Below are 15,100 nucleotides of genomic sequence, written 5' to 3'. Positions count from 1 at the left end.
CACTTCCCTCAGATGGTAGCACCACCTTCGTTACCTCCCTCCAGTGCTGATAACCAGATTCTAGAGCATTCATGCACAATTTTAACTTGCAAATTCAGAGAGTTTGCAAAAAAAAACAAAAAAAAGTTAGTTTTGCCTTAAATCTTAAATTTGATGACTTTCAGGCTGTTGTGAGGGCTGACAATTTTTTATACCGTTAGATATCAGCACAGATATCAGACATCAAGGTTGGGAGACGCGGTGCATTAATTCAGTAGTCATATGACTATTTCTGTTTAAGTATGTACAGTCCCGAAACTAGGCTTAGAAATTGTATCTCTAGACAGATGTTGTTCTCCCAGTTCATGACCAAATCGGTTAAATGTTTGAATTGCCTGCGCCTTTGCCTTCTTGGTCTCATCCATACATGGGCACCTGTTTGTGGTATACTGTAAATATATATTGTGTACCGAGTCATAACAAGAGTATTTCATACAGATAGATATTCATCATAAAGTACAGTGTTGTCATATAGAGCTTGACAGAATGCCTGACATTTTCAATGTAAGGGTTAGGCATATAGCCTGTATAAAATTTAAAGATTGTGTACAAACATATTCTGTTTAATAGATTCAAGCTGTCTCTTTATCATTTTTTTTATGGATGGAGTTGGAAGAAATTTCCCCTCTTGACCCAGGGAAATCATTGTCAAGAGAAAAGCTCAACCTGTTTTAAAAATAAAAATATGTCTAAAAATGAGTGTGATTGCAGCAGGGCAGAAATAAAAACAAAAAAAACACCACAAAAGGTTGGTTGTAAATTTAAATATTGGGAAAAAATAAAGCAGTGCATATTCCTCACATTAGTAGAAAGATGTATGCTATACTTGTGATAAATAACATCTTACTGATTATCTGTGGAATTGTAGACATGTCTTCTATTATCACCGGGCAACAAAGCCAGCTGTACTACCACATCCTCCGTATTAATATTTCACATTAAGGTGAAAATTGGTTTATTGGGTAAAAAATACATAAAACCTGGAGCGCTATCAAAACTGTTGGATCCTATAATGTGGTTTGACCAACTTAAATCTGTAGATTGTGGCTCAGAACCCAGTGCAGCTGCTTGAATCATTAAGGAGAATGTAGCATGGGTAAGAGAAACTGATGAGCAGCGCTTTATCACATGCGCACAAAATGTGTAGTCATGGCAATGGACAGCTTGCATTCCATGCTGGCTCACAAGTTTCCCCTTCCTTTTCATATCTCCGGCTGGTGCTGCTGTCATCCAGGCACGCCTGACAGCTCTGTCCTCGGCTCAGCTCGGCTGTTTTATGACTTTGTCCAATTCTATTCTTTAATAAATCATTGATTTTATGATTCAAGCGCACTGTTCATATCGCACTGTTTGGATTTAACCCATTGAGTGCTGCTCATCAGTTTTTATTAATTGGTTTATTCACTTACTGACTTTTTCTGTCTCTGTACTGCAGCTAGAACCATTCACCCATACTGTACCTGCTGCCTATAGGGAAATTTGTGTTCATGCTGCTGGGGCAATGTTTTTAAAGTCTGTCTATATGACCCCCAAAACAAACCTACAATACTTATGAATACTGGGACCGATTCAATAGTCAATACTATATATACGTGAATCTTGTGCCTGTCGGTGCTAATATCAGAATCTATGTTTTTTCTTCGTGTTTACAGAGGAATCTGACAGAATATTTTGTGGCCGTAGATGTGAATAATATGCTGCACCTATATGCCAGTATGCTGTATGAACGCAGGATCCTTATTTGTTGCAGCAAACTCAGCACGGTGAGTTAACTATGTGTTCTACTAAGCAATACTTTGAGAACATCTTGTGCCATTACTATTTCTAACTATGTCTAGGGATTATATGCAGGCACTGACTTAAAAACAGGGATACCTAGGTAATGACTACAGTAATGAATAATGTGAATGGTAATTAATCAGTGAGCAGTTTTTTTGTGATTTTTCTGAGGGGTGTGTGTGTGTGTGTGTGTGTGTGTGTGTGTGTGTGTGTGTGTGTGTGTGTGTGTGTGTGTGTGTGTGTGTGTGTGTGTGTGTGTGTGTGTGTGTGTGTATGTGTGCATATATATATATATATATATATATATATATATATATATGTGTGAGGGGGGGGGGGGGTCGGGGGTCTATTAGCTTTCATACCCATACCTGTGAATGGCGCTTACAGTACATTTTATACATATTCTGTTTTTTTTTTTTTTTTCCAATTATTTTTTATTGAGATTTTTCATATAACATATACAGGAAAGAATGAATAAAAAAAAAAGCTCAAACAAATGAATATGACCAATAGTAGTGTTGGCAAGAAAATGTACAATTCTTTTAAATTGAAAAAAGTACACATATCGATTGGTATAGCACAAATATGATATCAGAACCTCATTTATACGCTATCATATACTATATATCATGCTTTCCAATGTTTTTCTCGATAATAAGTACTATTCTCTCTGGTATGATATATGGTCGTGGATAGTCACAGTGAAGGTAAGGGGAAAGGAGGGAGGGAGAGGAAACGGGGTAAAAGAGAAAGAGAAGAATAAAAAGGGGGGGTAAGGGGGGGGTAAAGGGTCCAGGGTCAAGTGATCCTCCCTAAACAGTACATCTTTATCAATTAGTATCACTTAGTATCCCTTAGTAGGGTCAAGCAGGTTTGTACCAATCTGACCACACTTGCCATCTACTAACCATCCTCATTCTATTTCCCTGCCTGCTAGCAATTAAGGTTTCATATGTACAGTGGGTTTGGGTAGTAACCAGGACTTCGGATACTTTCGGGGCACAGTCGGATTTCCAATATTTCGCTATCAATGTACGGGCCACCAAAAGAATGTGTGTTATCACTACTCTAGATTCCAAGGGGAAGTTGTTTATACCTATATTCAGTATAGCTAGGGAGGGGTTAGGTCTAGTTATGATCCCCGATACGCTGGAGACAACGCGGAACAAGGAATTCCAGAAGCTCGTCAGGCTCCTACAGCTCCAAAACACGTGGTATAAATTCCCAATGTCTCCGCACCCCCTCCAGCACAACGGGGACTCTCCACCACCAAACTTAGATATTTTGTAGGGGGTAAGATACCATCTGAGGGCGATCTTTTGAGACAGTTCCCAGTGGTTAACGGACTTGGAAGATGTATAGATAGCTCGGAAAGCTTCTTTCCATTGCTGAAGCGTAAAGGAAGTATTCATATCCCGTTCCCACAATTGGTAGGGGCGGGATTTAATAAATTCTAACTTGTTTTGGTACAGATTATAAAAAAGGGAAATTCCACCTCTAGCTAGGAAACTGGAGTTGTAGAACTTCCAGGCCGCCTTAGGAACAAGCACTTGGCGTGATTTTATGGAACCCAAGCAATGTATCACTCGGTAGTGGGTATATCTGTCTGCCGGGGGAAGACCATACTGTTTCTGAAGCATATCAAATTTAATAGGACCTGAGTCAGTGTATAAGTCAGCAATAAATTTAATTCCTTTGTTATGCCATTTAACCATGGAAAGGTTGGGAACTATATAAGAAACCACCTCCAACGGTACAGGTAGTTCCAGAATTTCCCGACCCTCCGAAGCAAGTTTCAGAAGAGTTCTCCAGGCCATCAAGGAGGCCCGGACAGTAAGAGGAAGGGTATGCACAGGGTGAGGTTTCAAAGTGTCTAAGAAAAGCAATAGTTTTAGGTCATCTGTCGGGCATAGGGCCTTCTCCAGTGCTACCCAAGGATTTTCGCAGGAAGGACTAAACCAGTGTTTGAGTTGTGTAAGAAGTGAGGCCCTATAGTAATCCCGGAGGTCCACCAGTCCCATTCCTCCCGCCTGTCTATGCTTTACCAGTAGTGATTTGGCACATCTCGGTTTTTTGCCTCTCCAAATGAACTGTTTGAGTAGTGCATTAAAGGGACCAAAATGAACCTCCCCTAGGGGGATCGGAAGGGTTCGAAACATGTACAAAATCTGTGGCAGGATAATCATTTTAAAGGTAGCTAGCCGACCTGTCCAGGTCAGTTCAGTTTTATTCAGTTGAGCGGTTTCAGTTTTAAGTTTTGTCAACAAGGAGGAGAAATTAGAAGGGGCTAGTTGTTTCAGTTCTTTCGTTACTTTGATACCCAGGTAGGTAATGTGTTCCTTGCACCAGCTATAAGGGAATTCCTGTTTCAATGCGGTCTCTAAGGGGGGGGGAATGTCTAGACCCAGGATTAAGGATTTAGTTGAATTAACCTTATAAAAGGAGATATCTCCAAACTCCTTCAGGGTCTGATGTACCTGTCTAAGAGAGATGGCTGGGGTGGTTAAAAATAGGATAATGTCATCTGCAAATAAATTCAGCACGTGCTCCCTGCCCTGGACTTTAAAGCCAGTGATGGAGGGGTCGGATCTCACCCTCTCCGCCAGTGGCTCAATGAGGAGGTTGAAGATGGAGGGGGACAGTGGACACCCCTGTCTCGTTCCATTCGATATATCAAAAACTGATGACAACATATTAGATGTGTAAACCTGTGCGCAGGGGGAAGAATACAGGGCAAGGACTGCCGACAGTATAGGTCCCGAGAAGCCAAACTGCATCAAAACCCGCTTCATGTACCCCCAGTGGATCCTGTCGAACGCCTTCTCCGCATCCAAAGATAGGAGCAGAGAAGGCGTCCGACAGGCCCTTGCATACTGGACCACGTTGATGACCCGTCTGGTAGCATCCGAGGCCTGCCTGCCCGCAGTGAAGCCCGATTGATCAGGGTTAATGATGGATGGAAGTATCCGGAGCAATCTGAGCGCTAAAATTTTTGCATAGACCTTAACATCGGTATTAAGTAAAGATATCGGCCTAAAATTGGCCGGAGTTGTAGGCTCCTTCCCCGGCTTCGGGATCGTGACAACATATGCTTTAAGCATCTCCCTGGGGAAGGAGGCGGAGGACACTGCTGCTGCAAATACCTGTTCGAGCGTCGGGGACAACTGCTCACCAAAAACCTTATAATAGTCATTTGACAGGCCATCCGGACCCGGAGACTTTCCTAATGGGAGCGTGCCGATGACTTTTTCAATCTCAGACCTCGTTATTGGGGAGTTGAGGAGAGTTAACTGCTCCTCCGTGAGCTTTGGCAACCGAATTTTGGCCAGGAACGATTGAATAGCATCGTCGGTAGGGTTGGGGGTGTTTGGGTCTCTATCTAGATTATAAAGTGCCGCATAATATTCGGCAAATGATTCTGCTATCTCCTGTGGATTAATTAATTTTCTGTTGTCTGGAGATCCTAAGAGATATGGTATTTTAGATTTCGTCCTAATGCCCCTAAGCCTTTGAGCTAGAAATTTGCCCGCTCTATTCCCTGAGGCATAAAAGGACATACGCAGGGAACGTATATATTTATCACTTTGGTCTATGAGCAAAAGTCTGAGATCCGAGCGGGCTCTAGAAAGTTGTTGAGCTAATTGGGAATCAGTATTGGCTTTATTGAGGGATTCAAGAGTTTTTATGGTGGCAAGCAGTTGGTCAACCTTCTGTGTCCTCCGCCTCCTCTCCCCTGCACATATCTTAATCAACACCCCTCTAATGTATGCCTTATGGGCACACCATAAAACCATCGGGTCATCTACCGAACCTTCGTTACAAGCAAAGTAGTCCTTCAAATGTGCTCTAATACTAGTAACATGTTCTGGCATCTGAAAGATACGGGAGTTGGCTCTCCAAATGTAGGCTGGACCAGGACCACGGCCCTCCATCACTACCATGGAGACCGGGGCGTGGTCAGACCACGTAATGTCATGAATAGTAGATGTAGAGATTAACTGTAACAGCTGTTTATCCACCAGTATCAAGTCAATTCGGGAATACGAGTTATGTCTGGGAGAATAAAATGTATAGTCTCGCTCTTCACTATGTTGGCACCTCCAGACATCATACACATCCGACGCATGTAACAGAGGTTGCAACTTGGGAGGGAGCCGTTTGGGGATTGTAGTGGAGTCCAGAGCAAAATCAGGAGTAATATTGTGATCTCCACAGATAATTAGGGAACCCCATTTCATATTTTCAATCTTCCTATACAGTCTTTGCAAAAACCGAATTTGGTGGGTGTTGGGAGCGTAGAGATTGACCAGGGTATACGGCTTGTTATTAAGCTCTCCTTGAACAATCAGGTATCTACCCAATGGGTCCGTATGTAACTCCTTCAGGACAAAAGATACCGAGTCCCTAATAGCTATAAGGACCCCTCTGTGTTTCTTCGGTGCACAGGACATGAAAAGGGATGGAAAACTTTTATGTTGGAATTTTGGTGCATTGCCCGCTTCGAAATGCGTCTCCTGTATGTATAAGACATCTGCTTTAAGTTTGAGAGCTTCTCTCCAGGCCGAAGAGCGCTTTGCAGGATGATTCAACCCGTTAGCATTAAATGAAACTACTTTGAAAGACATATTTTAACAGGTATTTGATGATACTCACGGTATCTGGGGGAGATACCAGCGACGACCCACAGACTTCTACTGCGACCACACGGACAAATGAGTCTTATCAACAGACTTTCTGATCTTGAAAAAAGAAGAGAATCACCGGGCCCTGGAGAACGTAAATGGAAAAGGGGGAAAAGGGGGGAGAAAGTGGTGTCTATGTAAGAAAAACAAAACAGTAGTAAAAAGGTAGGTTTCAACAAGAACCAGAGGGCGGAAAAACCGTCCATTATTGCGGGGGGGGGAAAAAGAACGCACTAATGCTCCCTAGTGCGGCAAGGTCCCAATGTGTATCCGCCCGTGTCACGGCAAGGGATAAAAGCATGTCAAGGATTACTTTTCTTGGAGTTTTTCTTCTTCTTATGCGACACTGTATGCCAACCATCCGGAGAATGTGCCACCCTTGCGGAAGCAGGCTCGTCATCCGTCTGTACCGGTAGGATGGCTAGGGAGCGTAGCAGGGCCAAGCCCTCTGTTATGTTGGTCACAACAGTGGTGTTGTCTTCGTGAGTGACAGTCAATTTCACGGGGTAGCCCCACCTGTACGGAATATTGTGATTCCTCAAGGCTTTGGTCACTGAAACCAGCGATTTTCTTTTTAGCATCGTATACTGCGAGAGGTCCGCAAACAATTGAATGTGAGTAAATTTTTCAGGGGGGACCTGCTGTTTCCGAAACGCCATCATGAGCTTCTCTTTGGTTTGGAAAAAGTGTACTCGCATTAACACATCCCTAGGGATGTTATCTGGCAGATGGGATGGTTTAGGCAGCCTGTGTATTCGATCTACCTGCATCTCCGCTTCATCAGTGGAGGGAAGGAACGCACACATGAGTTCTCTGGCATATTGTTGTAGATGCGCAGGGAGGACGGTTTCAGGGACACCCCTTATTTTGATGTTGTTTCTTCTCGACCTGTCCTCAAGGTCTGCGATTTTGCTCTTTAGCCAGGAGATTTCATCTGCCTGCTCATGAAAAGCGTCAATCAGGGTGTTATGGGAAGTTGCAAATTCCCCCATTTTCGATTCAATATGATCAACTCTGCCACTCACCTCCCCCACCTCTGTTTTAAAAGAACTGACACATTTCAACATGTCTGCATGCATGGAGGTGCGGAGGGAGAGCAGCATCTCCTTGAGCATGGTGTCTGAGACAGGTCTGTCAGTAGTAGGAAAAGCACTAAAGGGGTCTGCTAACTCCCTTGTGTCCTCCAAAGAGTCCTGCTCCGTGCTCACCTGTCTGCAGTCTTCCTCCAGCCTGGGTTTGGACTTCACAGGGCTGCATGAGTTTGGAGTGGATGCGGCTGGTAAACGTCCTCGCTGAGCACTTGTCGCTTCAGGGCTGGATTCGTCCGACCTGGAGCTACACGAGGGAGGCGGAGGCGAGTCAGCTCCGCCGGCACCATCTTGCCGCAGGCCTCGTTCCGCCGGCTTGAAGAAATCCGCTAATTTCTTCGGTTTGGCCGCGTCTTTCCGCTTGCGAGACATGCCGGCCGAGTCTGTGGAGTCTCCGGTCACCGGGAACACAGGCGGGAGTGCTGTCCGTCGCTGCTATGTCGCTGAGGAACCTACGCTGGAACGGAGCTCACTGCCTAAGCGTCCATGCACCAGCGCGCGGTAGCCACGCCCCCCCCATATTCTGTTTTTAATCACGTTCTTAAGCACTTCAATACAGGGGACTTTCCCCGTTCCTGCCCAGGCCAAATTTCATATTTCAGTGCTGTTACACTTTGAATGACAATTGCGTGGTCATGCAACACTGTACCCAAACATCATTTTATGTTCCCACAAATAGAGCTTTCTTTTGGTGGTATTTGCTCACCACTGTGGTTTGTTTGCTAAACAAATAAAAAAAAAAGACAGAAAAAAAAAGTTTTTCTTTTTTTCTGTTATAAAATGTTGTGAATAAGTAAATTTTCTCCTTAACTGATGGGCGCTGATGAGGCTGCACTGACAGGTACTAATGGGCACTGGTGAGGTGGCACTGATGAGCACTGAGGCACTGATATGCATCACTGAAGGACATTGATAGGCAACACTGATGGGCGTTACCGATGGGCACTCATAGGTGGCACTGATGGCTCTGATAGGCAGCACCAATGAGGCACAGGCAGGCATTACTGCTGGGCACTGATTGTCAACCCTGGTTGTCATGGGTCGGCATAACTGGTGGTCCTGGGTAGGCATCCCTGGTGGTCCTGGCTGGCATCCCTTGTAGTCATCCTTGGGGGGGCTGCGCTGATAATCAGTTTGCAACTCTTTGTCAGGAGAGCAGCCAATCAGCTCTCCTCTACTCGCATCTGTCAGCACGAGTGGAGGAAAAGCTTATACGCGGCTCTTCCTGTTTATTCTGTGATTGGAAACAACTGATCACATAGTAAAGAGCCTACGTCAAAGACTCTTTACTGAGATTGGTGAAGCGTGGCGCCACACTGCCCTCCCCCACAGCATGTGACTGCAGCTTATCCTGCTGGACATCGTATGATGTTCAGTAAGGATAACTTAACCACTTTGTGCACATCATTCTGTTATAGGGTGGGCGGGACGTGGTTAATCAATTGCCAAGAATATTTTCTGTAAAATTCAATGCAATATGGAAATCTGGAGACATTTCATACACTGTTGGCGTATGGTACACCCCCAAAAATGTAATTTCTTGCTTGTGTGATTGGCTCGGGTGATCACAGATTGAAGTAAGGGGTCGACCCCAGCCCCTTACCACGTGATCAGCTGTCGGCCAATGACAGCTAATCACGTGATGTAAACAGAAGATCGGTAATCATTTTTGTTTTTTAGGAGAAAATAGTCGATCACTGGCTTCAGTTCCCGAAGAGGAAGCGGCAAAGCCGCCTCACCTGTGCCCACCAATACTGCCTGCCAGTGCCCACACAGTGCCACCAATCTGCATAAGTGCCAGTAATCAGTGGCACCTATCAATGCCCACCAGTGGTGCCACCTAGCAGTGCTGCCTATCAGTGTCACCTACCAGTGCCCATCACTGCCACCCATCAGTGCCACATATCAATGCCCTTCTGTGCCACCCATCAGTGCCCACCAATAACACCTATCAGTGCCACCTCATCAGTGCCGCCTATTAGTGCCCATCAATGCAGTACAGCCTCACTGAAGGAGAAAAAAAATACCTTTTTGCAAAATTTATTAACGAAATATAAAACGGTTTTGTATTTTTGTTTTAAAAATTATGGTCTTTTTCTAAAAGCTGAAAATTGGTCTGGGCAGGAAGGGGGTTTAGGTGCCCAGTAGTGGTTAAGGGGATCCAATACTGCAGCTTTCCTTTAGAACTGCAAGTGCATCAGCTGAATGAAAATGAAAAAGTCACTCCCATTTAGATTCACTCTGCACACAGCAAACAAGTTTTTCTTCAGAGCCAAAACAGGTTGGAATCTGCAACAAAAAACGCAATGTCCATTGATCACCAAGAAGGTAATTGTTTTTTTTTGCGCAACAAAAGTGGAACAAAGGCATTAAAGGGACCCTTTTTTTGGCCTTGCTTTTGTGTGCCAGAGAACTATGTAAAAACGTACCCCCTTATACATTATACTATATATGATTCTGCCCCGGTTATTCCTGTAAGCTGCAGCTGAACTGCATAGCAATATTATTGAGAATGATATATAGTATCTACCAAAAGTGAGTACACCCCTCACATTTTTGTAAATATTTTATTATATCTTTTCATGTGACAACACTGAAGAAATTACACTTTGCTATAATGTGAAGTAGTGACTGTACAGCTTGTATAACAGTGTAAATGTGCTGTCCCCTCACAATATCTTAACAGACAGCCATTAATGTCTAACCGCTGGCTACAAAAGTGAATACACCCCTAAGTGGAAATGTCCAATTTGGGCCCAATTAGCCACTTTCACTCCCTCTGTCATGTGACTCATTAGTGTTACAAGGTCTCAGATGCGAATAGGGAGCAGGTGTGTTCAATTTGGTGTTATCACTCTCACACTCTCATACTGGTCATTGAACGTACAACATGGCACCTCATGGTAAAGAACTCTCTGAGGATCTGAACAAACATAATTGTTGCTCTACATAAAGATGCCCTAGGCTAAAAGAAGATTGCCAAGACCCTGAAACTGAGCTGCAGCAAGGGGTGGCCAAGACCATACAGCGGTTTAACAAGACAGGTTTCACACAGAACAGGCCTCTCCGTGGTCACCCAAAGCAGTTGAGTGCACATGCTCAGCATCATATCTAGAGGTTGATCAGCCTTTAAGTGCTCAGACCATACGCTGCACACTGCATCAAAATGTTCTGCATAGTTGTTGTCCCAGAAGGAAGCCTCTTCTAAAGATGATGCACGAGAAAACCCTCAGACAGTTTGCTGAAGACAAGCAGACTAATTACATGGATTACTGGAACCATGTTCTATGGTCTGATGAAATTAAGATATACTTGGTTCAGATGGCATCAAACCTGTGTGGCGGCAACCAGGTAAGGAGTACAAAGACAAGTGTCTTGCCTACAGTCAAGCATGATGGTGGGAGTGTCATGGTCTGGGGCTGCATGAGTGCTGCCGGCACTGGGGAGCTATAGTTCATTGAGGGAACCATGAATGTCAACATGTACTGTGGCATACTGAAGCAGAGCATGATCCCCTCCCTTCAGAGACTGGGCAATAGGGCAGTATTTCAACATAACAACCCCAAACACACCTCCAAGACAACCACTGCCTTGCTAAAAAAGCTGAGAGTAAGAGTGAAGGACTGGCCAAGCATGTCTCCAGACCTAAAGCCTATTGAGCATCTGTGGGGCATCCTCAAATGGAAGGTGAAGGAGTGCAAGGTCTCTAACATCCACCAGCTCCGTGAAGTGGAAGAGGACCCCAGTGGCAACCTGTGAAGCTCTGGTGAGGGTTATAAGCAGTGCTGGAAAATAATGGTGGCCACACAAAATATTGACACTTTGGGCCTAATTTGGATATTTTCACTTAGGGGTGTACTCACTTTTGTTGCAATCGATTTATACAAAAATGGCTGTGTGTTATTTTGAGGGGACAGCAAATTTACGCTGTTATACAAGCTGTACACTCACTACTTTACATTGGAGCAAAGTGTAATTTCTTCAGTGTTGTCACATGAAAAGATATAATTAAAAAAATGTGAGGGGTTTACTCACTTTTGTGAGATACTGTATGTGGGGCTACCTGTTTCTTTAGTATTTTACTTTTTTTTTTTTTGTCTGGATGGCATAATTACAAATATGATTGTGTGTCCAACCCACCATTTACCCTAGAGTAAAACTTTTATAGGCCCTAGGCAACATTTTAGCAGCATTCTCCCACTCTATAATTTGACTGCATTATCAGCTGCCAAAAGGCTTGTGATTTTTAATAAGACCTCAGGATCATATCTGAGTTTTTTTATTTTCATGACACAAGTTTTAGCTGAACTGTGTTAATAATATATAAATCCTAAAACACCAAATATTTTTCATCAAACAAAACATATCAACAATTTAAACTGATTTTATAGTAACCCCTCACATTAAGTCTCTCATAAAGCTAACGCTTGCTTTTGGTCCCCTGACAGCTTAGATCTCAGCTGCTACTCTGACCACTCTTATGTTTTATGATCCACTGCTGTCTCTGGGTGTTTTAGTATTTGTTTTATTTTCATGTTATATTATCTGTTATTTGTTATATTGTTTGTTATTAAAGTGGGTCTGTCACACAAAGGCTACATTGACCAGGGCACATTGCCTGATGTCTCAAATGGTTGTATTTTAGTGACTGTAAATTGAAACAGTTCTTTAATACCTAAACCTGTGGAAAAACAAAATTGCTTGTGTTTGACTATATTGTTTGAAATAATTTTCAAGGATCTGACATTAATAGAAAAAGAGTTCAAGATACCTCAGATCCCAGCTTCCTGCCTGCTTGCCTAGTCAATTGCAACATCAGTCAGCTTCACCATGGGATCCTGGGAAAGCCAAATAAGTCTCACAAGAATGTGTTTCTGCATATCTAAATATGACACACTCAAATTGTGCAGGAGTGCCATCAACAATGACTAGGCTGATGGTCTAAACCAGTGATTCTCAACCAGGGTTCCTCCAAAGGTTGCTAGGGGTTCCTTCAGTATTGGGCAATTTCTGCCTCTCAGATAAGTTCCCACTGACACCGTTGATCTTTTTAGCTATCTGTAAGGGGTAATTCTTTCCAATGACCACAAGTGTAAGGACCATTCTTCTCAATCACACTATTGTATCATGAATTGTAGATTTCTACTTTTTAGCAGGGGTTCCCTGAGACTGGAGAACTGTTTCAAGGGTTCCTCTGTGTTGAAAAGGTTGAGAAAGGCTGGTCTAAACTCTCTTGTACCTTTTGTCTGCTTTTTTGTTTTATAGGTTTATAGAGCTTGGATAGGTTTGGTGCATAGTCTACCTAATTGCCTTGGCAAAGTTTACAATAAATTGCATCTAACTTTTAAGAGAAGAAAAGAAAAAAAATATTGGGACTTTAAATGAGGCGGTGACCGGGTAAGGTCAATTGTCTCCATCCCTATCTAATTAAAACAAACAGGAGGATTGGGGGTTGGGACTTTAAATGAAGCAGGCAGGTGTAAAAAGTTTGAATTTATTAGAAGTCAGTGATAAGTTACGTGAGAGTAATCATGAGTACACCAAGAAAACCAATATATTTTGTTCAAAGGATAAACATACAGCAATGACAGTTATCCATTAATAATACAAATCACATATTACAAGTGATCATTAAATCAATAAAACATATAGTTGGCATAAAAAAAACATGGCTTATAATAGCTCTATGCATTCGTAGATTCATCCACTCTTCAGGAGCATGCACATGGAAAACTCAATGCTGTAGTATTATAGTAACAAGGATATTTGTAAGGTCTGACCCTGTCACAGGAGATTAAGATGAAATAGAATAATTAGAGGTAATCTTACCTAGGATAAACCCCCAAAACCACTCTCAAAAGTACTTACATTGTGTGTGTCTATGCAGTAGCAAAGTGCAAACATGGATCAGAAAACACCTTCAGTGACAGAGTCAGACCTTACAGATATTCTTGTTACTATTATACTACAGCATTCAATTTTCCCTGTGCATGCTTCTGAAGAGTGAATGAATCCACAAAATGCATAGAGCTATTATATGCCATGTTTTTATGCCAACTATATGTTTTATTGATTTAATGATCACTTTTAATATGTGATTGGTATTATTAATGGATAATTGTCATTGCTGTATGTTTATCCTTTGAACAAAATATATTGGTTTTCTTGGTGTACTCATGATTACCCTCATGTAACTTATTACTGACTTCCAATAAATTCAAACTTTTTACACCTGCTTGCTTCATTTAAAGTCCCAACCCCCAATCCTCCTGTTTGTTTTTACTTTTAAGAGAATCAAACATGTTCTGTGCTTTCAGAGGATTTAGGAAAACCATTAATGTCATTAAATAGGATGACTGCGTTCTTCTGAATTCATGTCTGCTTATTGCTAGCTTCATGAACACATATGAATATGAGTGTATAAATGATTATAGAGCTGCTATATACTCAGTGGGCTTCATAATAGAAACAGGCAGCCAATTAGATCCTCATTTTCATTATTAGGGCAGGTTAACTGATAAAGAAGCTGGTGAGGGCAACAGACATTTCATAATCATACAGTACATTATAGGACACAGAGGAGTTCAAATTCATGCCTACTTGGGTTATGCTGCCACCATCAGGTGAATAGACACTGGAAAAAAGGCAGGATATCCCTTCCACACATGGCCCCTCCCAGCTTAGCTAAGCCTCCACTTTTAGGTGATGCATGTGCCAACACATACCCTTGTAAGGGCTTAGTCCTAATTTGTTGCCTGTTCCTACCACCCTTGATGGGGTATAGGAGAGTTTCATCCAAATCATTCATTGCATCATTCATTGCGTTCCAAAAGGAACTATACCCTCACTCATACTGGAGTGGTGACAGCCTGTAATGGCCGCAGGATGGCACTGAATCATACGATAGTATTCTCCAAGAGATAGTGTATCTGGTGACCCTACTGGCAGGGTTCTATACCTAGGACAGTAATCCCACTGGAGGGTAGTTGAGTCTCTGAATGCCCTACATGGTGTGCCTGCTGTGATTGGTGGAGATTGGGCCTACTGGCCCTGCAGCTATGGACAGGTGAGTGCCTCTGATGTTATAGTTGAGCATCTGACAGTCCCCCTTAGTAATGTTCCTTGTGTCTCTGGGGCGTTTGGGCAATTTTTCCTACGGCCGCGACAAAGCGCAAAAAGGACAGGACAATCATGGCGCTGATGCAAAATATGATTACACACACCTGACGTTTTTTTCTGGTTCCCGTGTGCCCTGTGCATGTTTCTGAGCTCTTGATGTTGCACTGTCACACCACACTGAAATCCACAGGTCTGGAGAGATAACGGATTCAGCTCTTTTCTTTCTTCAGCCCTGCCCTTATCTGGTATGTCAGGGGCACAATCCTCCTCTTCATTTGTGTCAAGCTAAGACCTATCATCCCTGGTAAAATCCTTTGTGCAGGGTGTCACATAGATTGTTCTGCCTGTGAGGCCCCCCTGGTGACCTTAATTTGGTCTTGTCTGTTTTGTTTG

The 15,100-nt window shown here is 43.0% G+C and overlaps 1 protein-coding gene across 4 annotated transcripts in view; it reads left to right on the top strand.

The window, feature by feature from the left end:
* DENND1A (DENN domain containing 1A) overlaps positions 1 to 15,100 on the top strand; it is a 1,535,852-nt gene that overhangs the window by 655,248 nt on the left and 865,504 nt on the right. For all 4 annotated transcript variants that reach the window (XM_077478826.1, XM_077478827.1, XM_077478824.1 and 1 more), the window contains exon 9: positions 1,692 to 1,802. In XM_077478826.1, the coding sequence (XP_077334952.1) occupies positions 1,692 to 1,802 (111 nt within the window). The remainder of the gene's footprint in view (positions 1 to 1,691; positions 1,803 to 15,100) is intronic.

The sequence above is a fragment of the Lithobates pipiens genome, unplaced genomic scaffold (genome assembly GCF_037356315.1).
Source record: "Lithobates pipiens isolate NorthernLeopardFrog02 unplaced genomic scaffold, aLitPip1_a1.2 Scaffold_1, whole genome shotgun sequence".
NCBI classification, from domain to species: Eukaryota; Metazoa; Chordata; class Amphibia; order Anura; family Ranidae; genus Lithobates; species Lithobates pipiens.
The sequence above is the reverse complement of the archived record's forward strand: the minus strand, read 5'-3'. Positions and strand labels throughout refer to the sequence as shown.